The 13,705-nt window shown below is 37.5% G+C and overlaps 1 protein-coding gene across 5 annotated transcripts in view; it reads right to left on the reverse strand.

Annotated features, from left to right (window-relative positions):
* The window catches only part of SNRK (SNF related kinase), a 38,693-nt gene that overhangs the window by 6,240 nt on the left and 18,748 nt on the right, over positions 1-13,705 (reverse strand). For all 5 annotated transcript variants that reach the window (XM_082283632.1, XM_082283631.1, XM_082283635.1 and 2 more), the window contains 3 exons: positions 6,461-6,602; positions 3,316-3,528; positions 2,128-2,262 (listed from right to left, as the gene is read on the reverse strand). In XM_082283632.1, the coding sequence (XP_082139758.1) occupies positions 2,128-2,262; positions 3,316-3,528; positions 6,461-6,602 (490 nt within the window). The remainder of the gene's footprint in view (positions 1-2,127; positions 2,263-3,315; positions 3,529-6,460; positions 6,603-13,705) is intronic.

Here is a 13,705-nt window from a genome sequence, read left to right on the forward strand (position 1 = left end):
GTCCTTGTTATGGAAATTCATACTCAAAGGGCAGGCTACAGCTACTCCGATTTTATGAATTCATATAAAGATTCAGATTCATTGAACTTTTTGTTCCAGTTTCTTATATAGCTAGGGTTTCACTTTACTGAAAGAGTGACACTGACACTAAGGAAAAAAACCCACACAATTCAAAAGCCGACTTTACAGTTTTAGAGTTTCCATGTGAAGGTGAACTCCAGGTTTTCCTCTGAAGTAATTTGTTTTATAAGTAATACTTAGTATTAGGCATATTTGATGAGATTTGTTTTTTAAAGAAGTTGACATGAAAGTAAGAGGATGATCCATCATGAGAGAACTGCTGAGTCAAAGTTACAGTATTGCCCTTAAAGAGAGGTGAGCTCTGCCACACCCAGCTCCAGACCATTCTGGTTCTGTAGGCGACCCTTAAATGCCTGCAACAATAACCCTTCTGAAGTACCTGTAACCACGTAAGATAAAATTTCCTACATCAGTGACCACTGAGTGAATGATCTTTTAAGTGTACACAGTGCAGGGTGCAGTCCCACCTGGAGATGACAAAGATACTGAAAACACTCTAATATATAGAGCATCAACTCATAATTCAGGGACACAGAATGGTATTCAGAAGAGATGCCACTAAAATCTCAAGCCTAAATCCAATGTGACAACCAATGGAGACTTTAACCTATTTTCCCATATGTGAGTCCTTAATTTATAACAAGTGTCCATATTTTTTAGATTTGAAGTAGTAGTACCTTACTTTTATCAGTTAAGCCAAGGAAACTATGACTATGCACCAGAAGGACATCCCAGCATTTATGCTCCTATGATTATTCCTATTAAATGATTTCACATGTGACCTTGCATGAAAGTTGGCACAAAGAAACCTTTGGAAAGAACAAGTTATTTTCTCTTTTTCTCTAAATCCTACAGCTAAACAACACTGAAGATGTTGCTGGAGTTAGCAATGCTAAACATCAGCACAAACATTTAGTATTCTTTTATCATTAATAAATTATCTACTAACAATTGTTATTGCTGGTAACAGTTACCAATATTTTACCTAAATAGGCAACTTCTGAAAAAACTGGAGGTTGCAGGATGAAAGTTAATGGAAATGCCTCAGTACCTCCTCCATCTTCACTGGAACAATTGTCAAGATGGGCCAATGAATATTTTATCCAATACCAGCAGATCCCTAGTGATAGTTTAATACTTAACTTAGGAAAGAAAAACCCCAATGTTTAAGCAAAAGAACTGCTCAAAAACTTGCATCCTCCAGTATCAACATGCAAGTGGAAACTATACTATTTGCCTTTTGGGTTGGGTTTTTTTGGTTGGTTGGTTTGGTTGGTTTTGGTTTTCTTTTTTTGGTTGGTTGGTTTTGTTAAAGCCCATTCTGCTGTAACAGAAAATATGGGATGCTTTGATAACTGGTTGCAGAGCCAATGAACAATTGAGCATACCAATACCAACTACATGCCAGAATCCCAACTCTCCCCTTTTAGTTTTACTGTGTCACAAGATCAAGCTTTGAAAATCCCAGGGACCCTTACTAAAACAGTTTTTTAATTCATGCTTTTGTCAAACAAAATCTATTGCAATGTCTTTAAGTGACTGATTAAAACAGTAAATTCAACAATTTTGCTTACACAACAGGCACAGCAACTGTCATGAAAAAGAACATACCTACAGATCAAATTTAGAGTGATTTTTCATTTATAACTGATTCTGTATCAGCAGGTTTATGGATTATGCAACTGATTTTTCCCCAGGGATATTATATAACACAATTTGTATGAGGAGCTGAAGGTCAATGAACAAGCCCTTTTCTAGGAGGTGTGAAAATTTGTCTCTTTAGGTACAGACTTCAAATTGCCTTGTCATTTCCTGAGAAGGGTAGGAATTGAAAATATTATGTGCAACTCATTTCTGAACAGCTCCTGAAGTCTCCACAGCACTTTGAAGACATTTAAAATTTGCAATGAGTATTTTACTGTTTTCAAGAAATCAGTACTTCAGCAATTTAATATTCTCATTAAGACAATTTAAAAAACAAACAAAAAAACCCAAAATAGTGCCACCCCCTCCCCCCCCTCAGCCATTTAGAGTCTTAATTCTCACCTGAACTGAGCTTTGATGTTGCTGGGGCTTGCAGATCTGGTCTGAATTTCCTTCTCTTGTTTTTCTCGCAGGATCCTCTCAGCTAGTAAGAAGTAAGTAGCAGTGATGTGATTGTATTTGTTAGTCTCCAATGCCCTGAGGAAAGCACAAAACATGAAATAACCCATCCATCAGTGGTTTCTAAGAACTGGACATGCATCTCACATCTTGCTGTGTTTCCCACAGCAGGAAGAGTGCCTGAGAACAGGACTGCCCATTTCTGATCTTTTGACGGGCATGCCTTAATTTTATTAAAAATAAAGAGCCAACAAGTATAGCAATTTCAACTATAGTTGGAAGAAAACATCCTCAGAATATCATCCAAGAAATTCTTTTTTATTTTACATTCTTTAAATGATAACAGGGTTTTTTATTAATGTTCTGCACCAGTGATGGGCTTTCCCACTGGCACATACAACCACAAAGTACTAATATTTGGTTATGCAACAAATGGAAGAAAACTTTCATTATTTTAGGGCTGTCATATTGAGTTTACAGTAAAAGTTCATAAGCCAGTAAGTGTCACTCAGACATTGTAACAGAGATGATGCCCCTGTTATACAGCTAAAAGCTTAAGAAGTGAGACTGCTGTTTCCCCTTCCCCATCAACAGTTTTTTACAGCTTAAACACATACAAAAAGGAAAAAATATTTAAGATCTCTTTCAATTTGGGGAATATCTTAGAAATTTAGCAGTTTTAATCTATTAGAAGAATCTATGTAGCTTTCTAGCAAGCTCCCTCAGTGACAGTGACTATTATGCATTACATAGATAAAAGGAGTTAACGTTTTAAGTTAACAAAAATTTGTGCGCACTGGAATTGCGCTAAGGGAAAAATGCTAGAATTTTTCACCTCCAAATATGCACGAGAGGTGAAGAACAAGTAAAAGCATGGATTCTAAAGCATTTAAATTTAGTCAAGATGGCTACTGCAAGAATCAAAACACTGTTCCAACACATTTTCTTGGAAGTTTTTCATAAACTTGGGTATTCTTAGGTATTTCCGATACAGAGCAAGACTCTAATACTTTGTTTTGTTAACTGAATGGCCTGATATTTAAACCCCAAAGTGCCCAGGTTCTCATGATGTTCTTGAATAAAAAATGAGAGATGCACAAACAAACTGCATTTAGAGAAGTGACAACTTACTCCACAATGGTATCTCGGTCTGCGATGTCCCCAAGAACCATGCGCTGTATTATACTGTTGTGCTCCTCCTCAGACAGATTTTTGTATGATACAAGAGGAATATTATACTTGGTTGCAGGAGATGGGTCAACTCCTTGGAGCCACGCATGGTTTTCAATCTCTTCCAAAGATGCCCTTCGCTTCGGGTCTCTCTGCAACATCCGTGTAATTAGACTGTGAATAAAAAATAAATCTAAACAAAAATGCACACGCGTGTTTAAAAAAGCAGCTGTTGTAAGAGCAACATTAGGAAGACATTTTCTGCTGTCAGGTCACATGGATCTTCAGAAGTCTCGAAGTAAACAATGTGATGGGAAATTATTTAGTCTCAAAGACATTCCAAATATTGATGAACTGAAACAAACAATTTATTAAAACTCTAAATATCATAAACAGTGCAGTTTTCATTTACTGTACTTAGATAAATAATCTGATTTTTCTCATTTATTTGTTTTCAGTAGGTCTTATAGGGCAACTACAGGTCACAGATGGCCTATCAGCTAGTTAGTAAAGTAATAGAAATGGGATTTTTTATTATTGCTGCTGTCACTAAGTATATGGAATGGCAAGATAAACAAGTATTTTATTCTGAAGTAAGTATCAGACAATTGAGTCTTCAGTATCCTTGAAAAAACTGTGATTTGCCTACCCGCATAGAACAAAACCTAAACAGACCAATACACTCTCTGGGATGATGTAGTGACAAATCTACTAATGGGCCAATACTGAGATTTTGCAAATGCTGGGAAGAAAGTGCATAAATTCCCCAAGTAAACAGAGAAAGAAGACTTCATTAGCACAGCACATCTCTGTTCACTTACTATACATGGAACATTCTTGGGGGAGGTATTTTTGGCTTTGTACAACAAATACAGATATATGGTTTTAATGCCAAGGTTACAAAGAAACTGTATTGCTCCAACATGTTCTCCAGTTATCATGCAGTGCTTTTTCTTGCACTAACTATACTGTACCATGCAACTTCTGACTGCGAGGCCACACATAAAGCCCAAAGGTAATCACAATATTTTACAGGGGTTTTTTGTTTGGTTTTAGGGGTTGGGTTTTTTTTTTTGGTGTGAGATGATGTATGGATTTAAAAGTGGGGGTAATTCAACCTTCTTTAAAAATTCTACAGTAAAAAAAAAGGCACATTTATTTTTAGTAGCTGTGGTCTCTGCCTTTACCAAGAGGAAAGGCGGGGTGAGACATGGGAGCCTTGAGTTTCTTTGCTTTTGTTAATATTATGACAGAAAGAGAACAAACTCCGTACTTAATTTGACTTTTTTTTAAACTACACCTGTAGTAAAACCACACAAATGCAGCACATGTGCCTCCTGCTTGAAGCTTGTTTATGCATCTCAAACCACAAATGCTTTCACTCCAAGCAGGAAGTTTAAACATTCCCAGAGACTTTTCCGTAAAAACTAACCTATAGAAGACCTGAGTAACTGGTTGCACATTGTCCATGCTTCATACAGAGAAAGCAGATCTGGACATTTAAGCAAATCAGTGTTAGCAAATATATTAAGCAAAAGGCTGTAAAAGATATGTTTCCTGGCCTCGCACAGCATGCAGCATCTCAGGAGATTGATTTGATACAATTCACTGATAAGAGCTCTCTCTTAAACCTCTTCCTGTATTGTATTTTAAACCTCTTCCTGTATGTGAAACTCTTCAAGCTCATGGTAGCTTTTCCATGTTACTGGAGGGTCCTAGACACTAATGACAAGACAAGAACATCAGCTATGGCACAGAATTATAGAATCATTAAGGCTGGAAAAGACTTCTGAGAGCATCAGGTCCAAGCACTAAAATAGCACCACCATGCTCACCACTAAACCATCTCTCTAAGTGCCGTATCTACAATACTTTTGAACCATCATCACTTCCAGGCATGGTGATTCTACTGCTTCCCTGGGAGGCCTGTTCTAATGCTTGACAAGAAATTTTTCCTAATATCTGATCTTAACCTGAGGTCATTTTCTCATCCTATTGCTTGTTACCTGGGAGAAGAGACCGACCCCATTTGGCTACAACCTCCTTTCAGGTGGTTGTAGAGAGCCGTAAGGTCTCCCCTGAGCCGCCTCTTCTCCAGGCTAAACACCCCCAGCTCTCCAGCTTCACTGCCCTTCTCTGGACACAGAGAATGTGTGTCACACAGAAAAGCACCTCAGTGTCTTTCCTGAGAGCCCAAAACTGAACACAGGACTCAGGATGTGCTCTCACCAGCGCTGAGCACAGGGGGATGATCACTGCCCTGGTCCTGCTGGCCACACTGTTGCTGATGCAGGCCAGGATGCTGTTCACCATGTTATGCATTAGACTCCTAGACTGCACAGATGACAGGTAAAGAAAGGAACAGTCATTATGACCACAGCTGTGACAAAATGTCATTCTTTGGCAAACAACAGAATTCTAGATGCTGCTCTAGATTTTTTGACTGAACTAAATGCATTTTTCAAGCATTTATAAAGGCATCTGGTTCTTCATATTGAAAATTAAAAGATAAGTCTCCTGCAGATTCAAGAACCCAGACAAACATTTTAAAATAGTCTAAGTGATGCAACTGGGATATATATTTAAAGGACTGAAGGTGATTAACCAATAGGGAAACATGGGAAATACTGGAACATATCAATAAAAATAAAAAAGCTCCAGTGAACACTGCAGAAAAACAACGCATCAAAAGCAATCACGATTCCGAAGTGGATATGGTATTTCCAGACCAAGTATTTTTCTCCCTTGATTGCCTAGGATGTTAATTTGGAGTTGCAATTTCAGTAGGAGATGAGCAAAACTTGCTGTGTGACAGGTTTTGTTAACTTCTTGTTTGGACAGAATTCAATTAACAGCAGTATCTTCCTAACCCTTGTCACAAAATAATCTCAACACCATCTGGTAATTTGTCCATCAAGAGTTGGCCAACGTCAATCAGTACTGAGTAACTTCTTCAATTCTTTATAAAATGCATGACAACTGAGAGACATAAAAGAAAGAGCATCAAGGAATATTCTACACATTGATAATATGCTATGGGGAACTCCCCAAAGTAATGAAAATCCACTTCTGTGAATGCTTCCAAGTTGTTTAGTACTCTACTTACTCTTTACATTCTTTGGACACATGTGGTGGCACTGTGTATTTGCAGTCCATTATCATAGTCAGAGTTTCACTGTCATTTGCTTCTTGAAATGGTGGTTGCCCACAGACCAACATGAAGAGAATGACCCCCAAACTCCATATATCTGTAAATATAAAGTACATATTTTAAAAAATCAAACATTGAGGATACAGACATAATTACCATCCAACCCATGAAATATTCTTAAAATGCATATTGGGGTGATTACTGTACTCTTCACTATGAGCATTACTTATGGAAATTGCAATTCCACTGAAGTACAAAATACAGTAGTTCCATTGTTTGACAGCTTTTACAGTTTCTGAAAGGGGGAAAAAAATCAGAATTCATTCCTTCAAGGATGCATAACAGTTTGAGATGCATTAACACTTTTGACAGCAGTGTTGGATAAAGCTGAAAATAATCTGGTCACTTAAAAGGCAGGAATTCGTTACCCTTTTGTTAACAGGTAGGCACAGGTTATTCAAGAGATTTGTATTCAAAATACATTACTTTCTGAAGGACTCATGTAAACTGTTCTCTAGATTTACATGTTACTCTGCGGTGTAAGAAATTACAAAGAAAGTCACTTATTTCAGTAAGACTGCTTTTGCTATGTTTTTTCCTCAGTTGTGTTGCTTTAAAATTTGGCACTTCAACAGTAACTAAATTAGTTTATGTAAAACCAGCTTCTTATACCAATGATACTACAAAGTGTATGGTGGGGGAATAGTGGGGTTGGGTGCTGATTTTGGGGGTTTTTTTAAATACCCAAACATAACAATTAACAGTGATTTCTACTACACTCTGGGAGTCTTCTTGTTTCCTTCTAATTCCTGCTTGTGTAAAATAAACATTTAACAACTCTCCTGTTCCCCAGTGAAATGGCATACCAAAAGATGAAAAAGAAGCACTTTGGGGCATGAAGCCCTGTAGCTGGTTTAGCTAATATTTAGCTCAGATCTTTATTAAGAGCCCACCTAGAAGAAAACATTTCATGAGAGTCACTGCATTCAATAAAGGAAACATAAATATTATGAAATACATTATATTGCAGAAAAATAAATAACTTGCTCCAATACATGCTTATAAAATTGCCATCATCTTAAAATTCAGCTACAACTCCATGCTCTGGGAATTTCAGCAGCAATTTCGGGTCTTAAACCCTTAACGTGTTACAGATGTGTACCCAGTAAAACCAAACAGCTGAGAAATGATCAGGCAGGCACCTCCCAAGGAAAGAAGAGAGAGCAGCCGCCAGTGATCTGGGACACAGAGCACACGAGCTCTTTCCTGGAAGGGCTTGCAAGAGGGATCCACATAAGCTACTCAACTGCATCTTGCTTTCTGTGGCCCATTCAAAATACTTTACATGCATTTCATGCTGAAGGATAGCTAAACTTTTTATTAAATGAAGTAAATCACACAGATCCATCCTCAGAACAATTACTCATTTTGCTAGTTATGATCTATTCTTCTTATGGTTTAGCTGACAGAGGAGAACAGAAACACTACATGATGATTTTCTTCAGAGCTCTAATTTGTAGTAAAACTTGCTATTAAGCTCAATTATTGGATTTCTGCTATGCTCACTAGGGCCTCAATCCTGTAGGTACTCAGCATCTTGAGTATATCATGTATACCTGTAAATTCAGCATGACAGTCATGATGTTTACAGATTCAATAAGTGCTTTAATACTTGTTGTCTTTCTGCTGCTGTTTAGTTTCAAAGCAGCCAATAGTTTTTGGTGCATTATCTATCTTCCATCACACAACAGATTACATGAAGTTTTTGCAAGCACAAAAGACATGTGAATTTATGCATTTCTATGAACAGTCATCTCTTGGCTATCAATATCTTCCCAGATTTTAACTTTGCCTGGGATCTATGTTGTGATTTGATCTATCCTAGTATTCTGTTCAATACTCCCCCACAACAGAACAGAATGCTTCATGTGTCCTTTAAGTAATGAAGTATTTTACAAGAGTCCACATAGTATTCACAATTGCAGACAAATTACATTTGTTATAATAAAGCAATAAATATTGGCTAAATTTAAGCCAAGAGAAAAATATTGGGGAAGGGAGCAATGTAATTAAACTGGTAGTTAAAAGTAAGCATATAAAAACTTTGAACAGAAGGGAGAAGACAGTAGTGTAAGAAATCAAGCTCAAAACCAGTAAGACAGTCCTGAGAAAAGGACAGCAGTCAAAGACAACAATTAAAGTACCATGAAATCGCCATACACAGGAAATTCTATCAGACCTTGAAGTTTCAACTGCACCGAGCAGATACTGAACATATTTTAAGTATTTTCCATTAAAAGGTAGTCTCCTAATTTATTTCCTATTTTACACACATGGCTTCCTCTCCGGGCTATACATTCACTTCTCTGTATTTCAATTTGAAAGGATATGTGATAACAGGTACTGTTTTATTTTCCAGAAGTTATTTAGATAAACATTTATGCACATTTACTTCATAAAAATAAAAAATAATTTTTAGAAGCAAAATCCAACTGATTGTCTAAATGCAAAGTAAACCCCCAAACCACTATTGCTTGCCATTATGCAATGTCCATTAGACATCAACCTTTATGTTTTGACAAATAAAACAGTAATTACTGATTAGCCAGCACATAACAGAGAATTTTGTATATTTTTCTTTCACTAGTTACTATATTTTGCACTCTGTACCCATGGGTCTTTCCAGATAAGAAGAGCTGAAAATAGTAAAATGAAATAATTTTAACACATCTGCACAAAAAATAGAATACAAACTCTTGTTAATAATGAAATATAAATCATGCACTGAACTGCTACTGTATTTTATTATATCACAAATTCTGTTTAATGCATAAAATATACACTAAAAGAGCATCATGTATATGCAGAAAAAGTTATTTTAGAAACTAAAAACAGTGCTTAAGGCTATTTAACCTTGGCATATTACACAGATATTCTAAGCCTCTCAGTGAAGAGCACTAGAGCAGCAACAACTATACTTTACCTCACTCTTATATACTACAGGAAAAGCTTCCTATTACACTTTTCTGATAAATGTGTATTTTGTTACCCTGAAAGCATAGCAGATGTTTATTCTGATGTGACCAAGAAACAACAGTGGACAGAAACAATTACATGGCTTTTATTCTTAGCCTATTTTTACAGCTGTAAAAAGATCAACTTCACTGCACCTACAGCCAAGGTGACTAAAATGACTCAGCCTGCAGTGTCATGGACAGAGCTGGGCAGCCTCAGCAAAACTTAAAAGTCTACTAATAACCCAGAAGCAAAAAAATAGTGTGCCTGACAAAGTCTAATCTACATGTAAGACTGAAAAATCACTGGGAGGCTTAGAGCAGACCTTATGTCCTGGGGTGACGTTATGAAGCCGCTTTATTCCTTAGCCATCCGCTCAGTGCCCAAGGCCGCTGTGCCTCTAAGATGGGCCCGGGGGCGGGGCTGGAGCCAGGGGCTGGAGGGGGCGCTTGAACGGTTCAGCCCAACGGCTCCAGGGGCTCGCCGGGGCTCGGGAGGGAGCGCGCCGGGAGCGCTGTGCTGCTTTTTGGTTTCCTTTGTGTTCCGGATAGCTGGGAAAAGGCTCTGTTGGTTTCTTTTCTTGTTCTTTTTCCCCTTTCCTTCCCCTTGCCTCGCTGCCTCCCTTCCTCCTCGCCAGTCTGCGGAGCCTGTGGGGGCAGCCCCAGCGGGCCCGCAGGGTGGTCCCGGCTGGTCCGAGCCCGCGTGTCTGTTCCCTCTCTGGGAATTTGTTGTATTTTGAGTTTGGTTTTTCTTTTTAATTCTGTTCTACCCTGTTTTGTTCATGTGTTAATAAACTGGTTTTTTTCCACTCTCACTTGCTGTGACCCCCTTGTCTTATTGGCAGAGGAAAAGGGGAGGCCCTTTTCCCTTCGGAGGAGACACTCATTCCAGAGTGTTTCCTCCTGAAGTTTTGTCTCCAAAATCGAGACACCTTATTATGTCAAAAGACAGATGTCATCTTAGCAACATCTTCACAAGCCCTCCAATATCATATTATAGCAAGCCTCTCATTTCTGGAAACAGAGCCAAGCATTTAGATGTCTGCAGGTGTACTGAGAGAACACATTCAACAGTTTTGTCCTGCCCCTTCATATGCAAACTCTCCAGACAAGGGGTTGATTCCTTGTCCCTTTTCTGTGCCACAGTTTAACCAGACCACATCAATTGTTTGCAACTCCTCATGCAACTAAAGCCAACCAACCATATGACTGATGCAACACCTTTAACAAGGCTCTTGTTAACACAACTGCGTATTTTTCAGTCAAATCAGAAAATAAATTGCAAAAAACCATGTAAATATACTGCTTTCTTCTCTAAATATACTGGTTTTGTTCACCCATTTAATATAATAATCACAGTTCATTCTGGAGAATTCTTCTATTCCAGAATAGTGTCATCTGGCTGAAAGATGCAGGATCTTTAAGCGGGGTTGTCTTAGAGTAATTAGTAAAGGAGAATCAGAGGTTATTTTATTATAATGCATATTTACCAAATTTTATTATTTCCCCAAACAATACACAAAGCCACACACAACAGTGTTCATTACCACAGTTTGGTCCTGACATGATCAGTGCCAGTTTTAGATTTGAGACCCTTAATTGAAGGAAAATAAGGAAGAAAAGGGTTACAGAGACCACCTTTAAAATGCAGATTCAAATAATAATTTATTTTTCACAATTTCAAGTTCTCTTCCTACTCTTAATAACTAGCAATTAGCAGATGAAGGCTTTTTGGAAACTGCTTATTTCTGTCCTTCAAGGGTCATCTAATTTGCTGTCTTTAGAAAACTGATGGAAAAGCAGAAATTAGGCCCAACATGCTGCATGCATTTAGCATTCTTATAACCTGCAAAACTTCAAGTTATTAAAGGAAGGCCAGTTCTATACTGCAGTAGCCAATATCAAGGTCTCTTTCACAAGCCCTGTGAAGATCTCAAGACAGAATTTAGCCTTTAAATTGGGTACTAGTAGCTTGAAACTGTCATTGCTATGACAAGAATAAGAATAAAACCAGTAGTAACTAGCTGCAGTAGAGAATATTTTTTTGTTTTCAAGCCATTAAATAATCAGAAAAGGACCATGAACCATGACAACCAGGGCTGTGTATATGCAACTTCCTTACATAATGTGAAGTCACTGCCATAGAAACCAAATTACAACAGTAGTTGTCTGTGCTACGCCTGTCGTAAACACAGGGTGGTCAAACATCTGTCATGTTCAAGTTTGCACACTCCACAAAGGATATCCATGTTCATCTACTTCACCATTTCATTAGTCACTTCCTGCTTTCTGAAGTTTGTGATTTACTCCTAAAATAAGTACTTAGGATTTCAGTAAGTTACAACTAAAGTGACATGGGATGCTTATAGCTTCATATTCCCTCAAATTTCTACCATTCCTCAGAAGCCAGACATTTGTCACACTTTATATATGCTATATGAACTTGTGATTTTAAGCAATTAAAAATCCATACTCATTTTGGAATAGACACATTTGCATTTACACATATAATGTAAATTGAGTCTGTTTATTGAAGTTGTTTATTTCAGACCTTGATGGGAAAAAGGGTGGATTTTTTTTTCCTCCTAACTTAAATTTAGAAACGCTCAACAGTTTACAGTGTATATTGCTCAGCTGCTAAGACGGATCTTTCTACAAAAATTATTTGTAATACTGAGTAAATTTAGCCAGGTTTTATAAATTTCTCTTCACAGTATTTACTATAACAGCTGAACATTAGAGTTATTTTCTGCTAGTAGCCACTTAAGCTAAAAGGAAGCAAACCAACTTTTATGGAGATGACAAATGTTTACATGTTTATTCTGCCGCTACAGAGGTATCAACAGACTGTAAATAAATGAAGGGTGGAAATGGACCCAAATTTCCAGGATTATGGGCAGTTACTCTAAACACTGTGTTAAGACACTGAAGAATGTTACCACTGCTGCTGCTACCTCTTCAGAGCAGATTGATGAAGAAAGCCCAACAGAAACCTGTTGAATACAAGCCTTGGAAGAGATTCAAGACATCAGCACTTCAATACCTAGTTCTTGTATGCAGAGCCAAATAGGAACAACTCTATGTAAAATCATCAGTATCTCTGCACTCTGGGCACGTTCATGGCTAGGCAACAACTGGCCAGTACCTGCAGACTGCTCTCTTGAAGTCAAGACACAAGAACCCCATCGTGAACTACTTCATTTGCATTGAAGGGTGGAACCTTGACGGGTTCAAGAGCAGGTACAGGCTGGTAGCTCAGGAGGGTAAGTGGCAAGCATGCTTGTTACAAGTTAGAATTTAAGAACCCACTCACAGGCTGAGGGAAACTGAATGAATACTCAAATGTATAGCACAGGTCCACATAATTGTCTGAAGAACCAAAACACAATTAAACAGTAAAAATTCACATGACAGGTGAAACACTGCAGTAAATGAGACTTCTGTTAGAAATAGTGATGAAACATTATATACAACAGTACAAAAGATAAAAGCTGGTATCATACTACTGAATCATTTGAATGGTGCTTGTTGATACACCTATGCTTCAAAAGGAGAGTTAGAAAAAGTATTTCCACTCCTGTAGAAGCTAAAAATCTTTAAAAAGTTGCATCCCTTGCATAAAAAGTCAGTAGCGAGAAGGTATAGAGTAATTGTGTTAAAACACTTCAGCATTTCTATATATCAGAAGTATTTTTACACTGCCATGTGCAAAGACTACTGACAAATCTGGATCATGATCAAATTGGACCAGTAAAACTTCAAGCGTAAGAGTATAGAACAAGGATTATTTTTTCATAGATACTCAATTTTTAGCTGATTTAACTATTCTTTCACTCTTTAATTTTTAATGAAGAAGGCTCTGAATGAACTTGTACACTGACCTCTGTAGTTCTCAGAGATGCTACCATCTGTTAACTTTTTTTGTCTTTGTAAAATGGATTTATTTTTCCCTTGCTGAAGGCTGAGGAAGAAAACATCCACAATCAAGGCTAACATTTTCAAAATTAACATGCAGAACTGGGGTTTTTCTTTATTTTAAAGCACTATAAATCCAATCAATATTACTATTAGGACACATAGCAGAGAAGAGAATTAGGAGAAATCTTTTCCTTTCCCCCTTTCCTCCAAAAAAGAGCATAAATAGCAAATGGCATTTGGCAAATTATTTTCCTAATTAGCTCATCTG

Source organism: Coloeus monedula (genome assembly GCF_965178545.1).
Source record: "Coloeus monedula genome assembly, chromosome: 1".
Taxonomy (NCBI): Eukaryota; Metazoa; Chordata; class Aves; order Passeriformes; family Corvidae; genus Coloeus; species Coloeus monedula.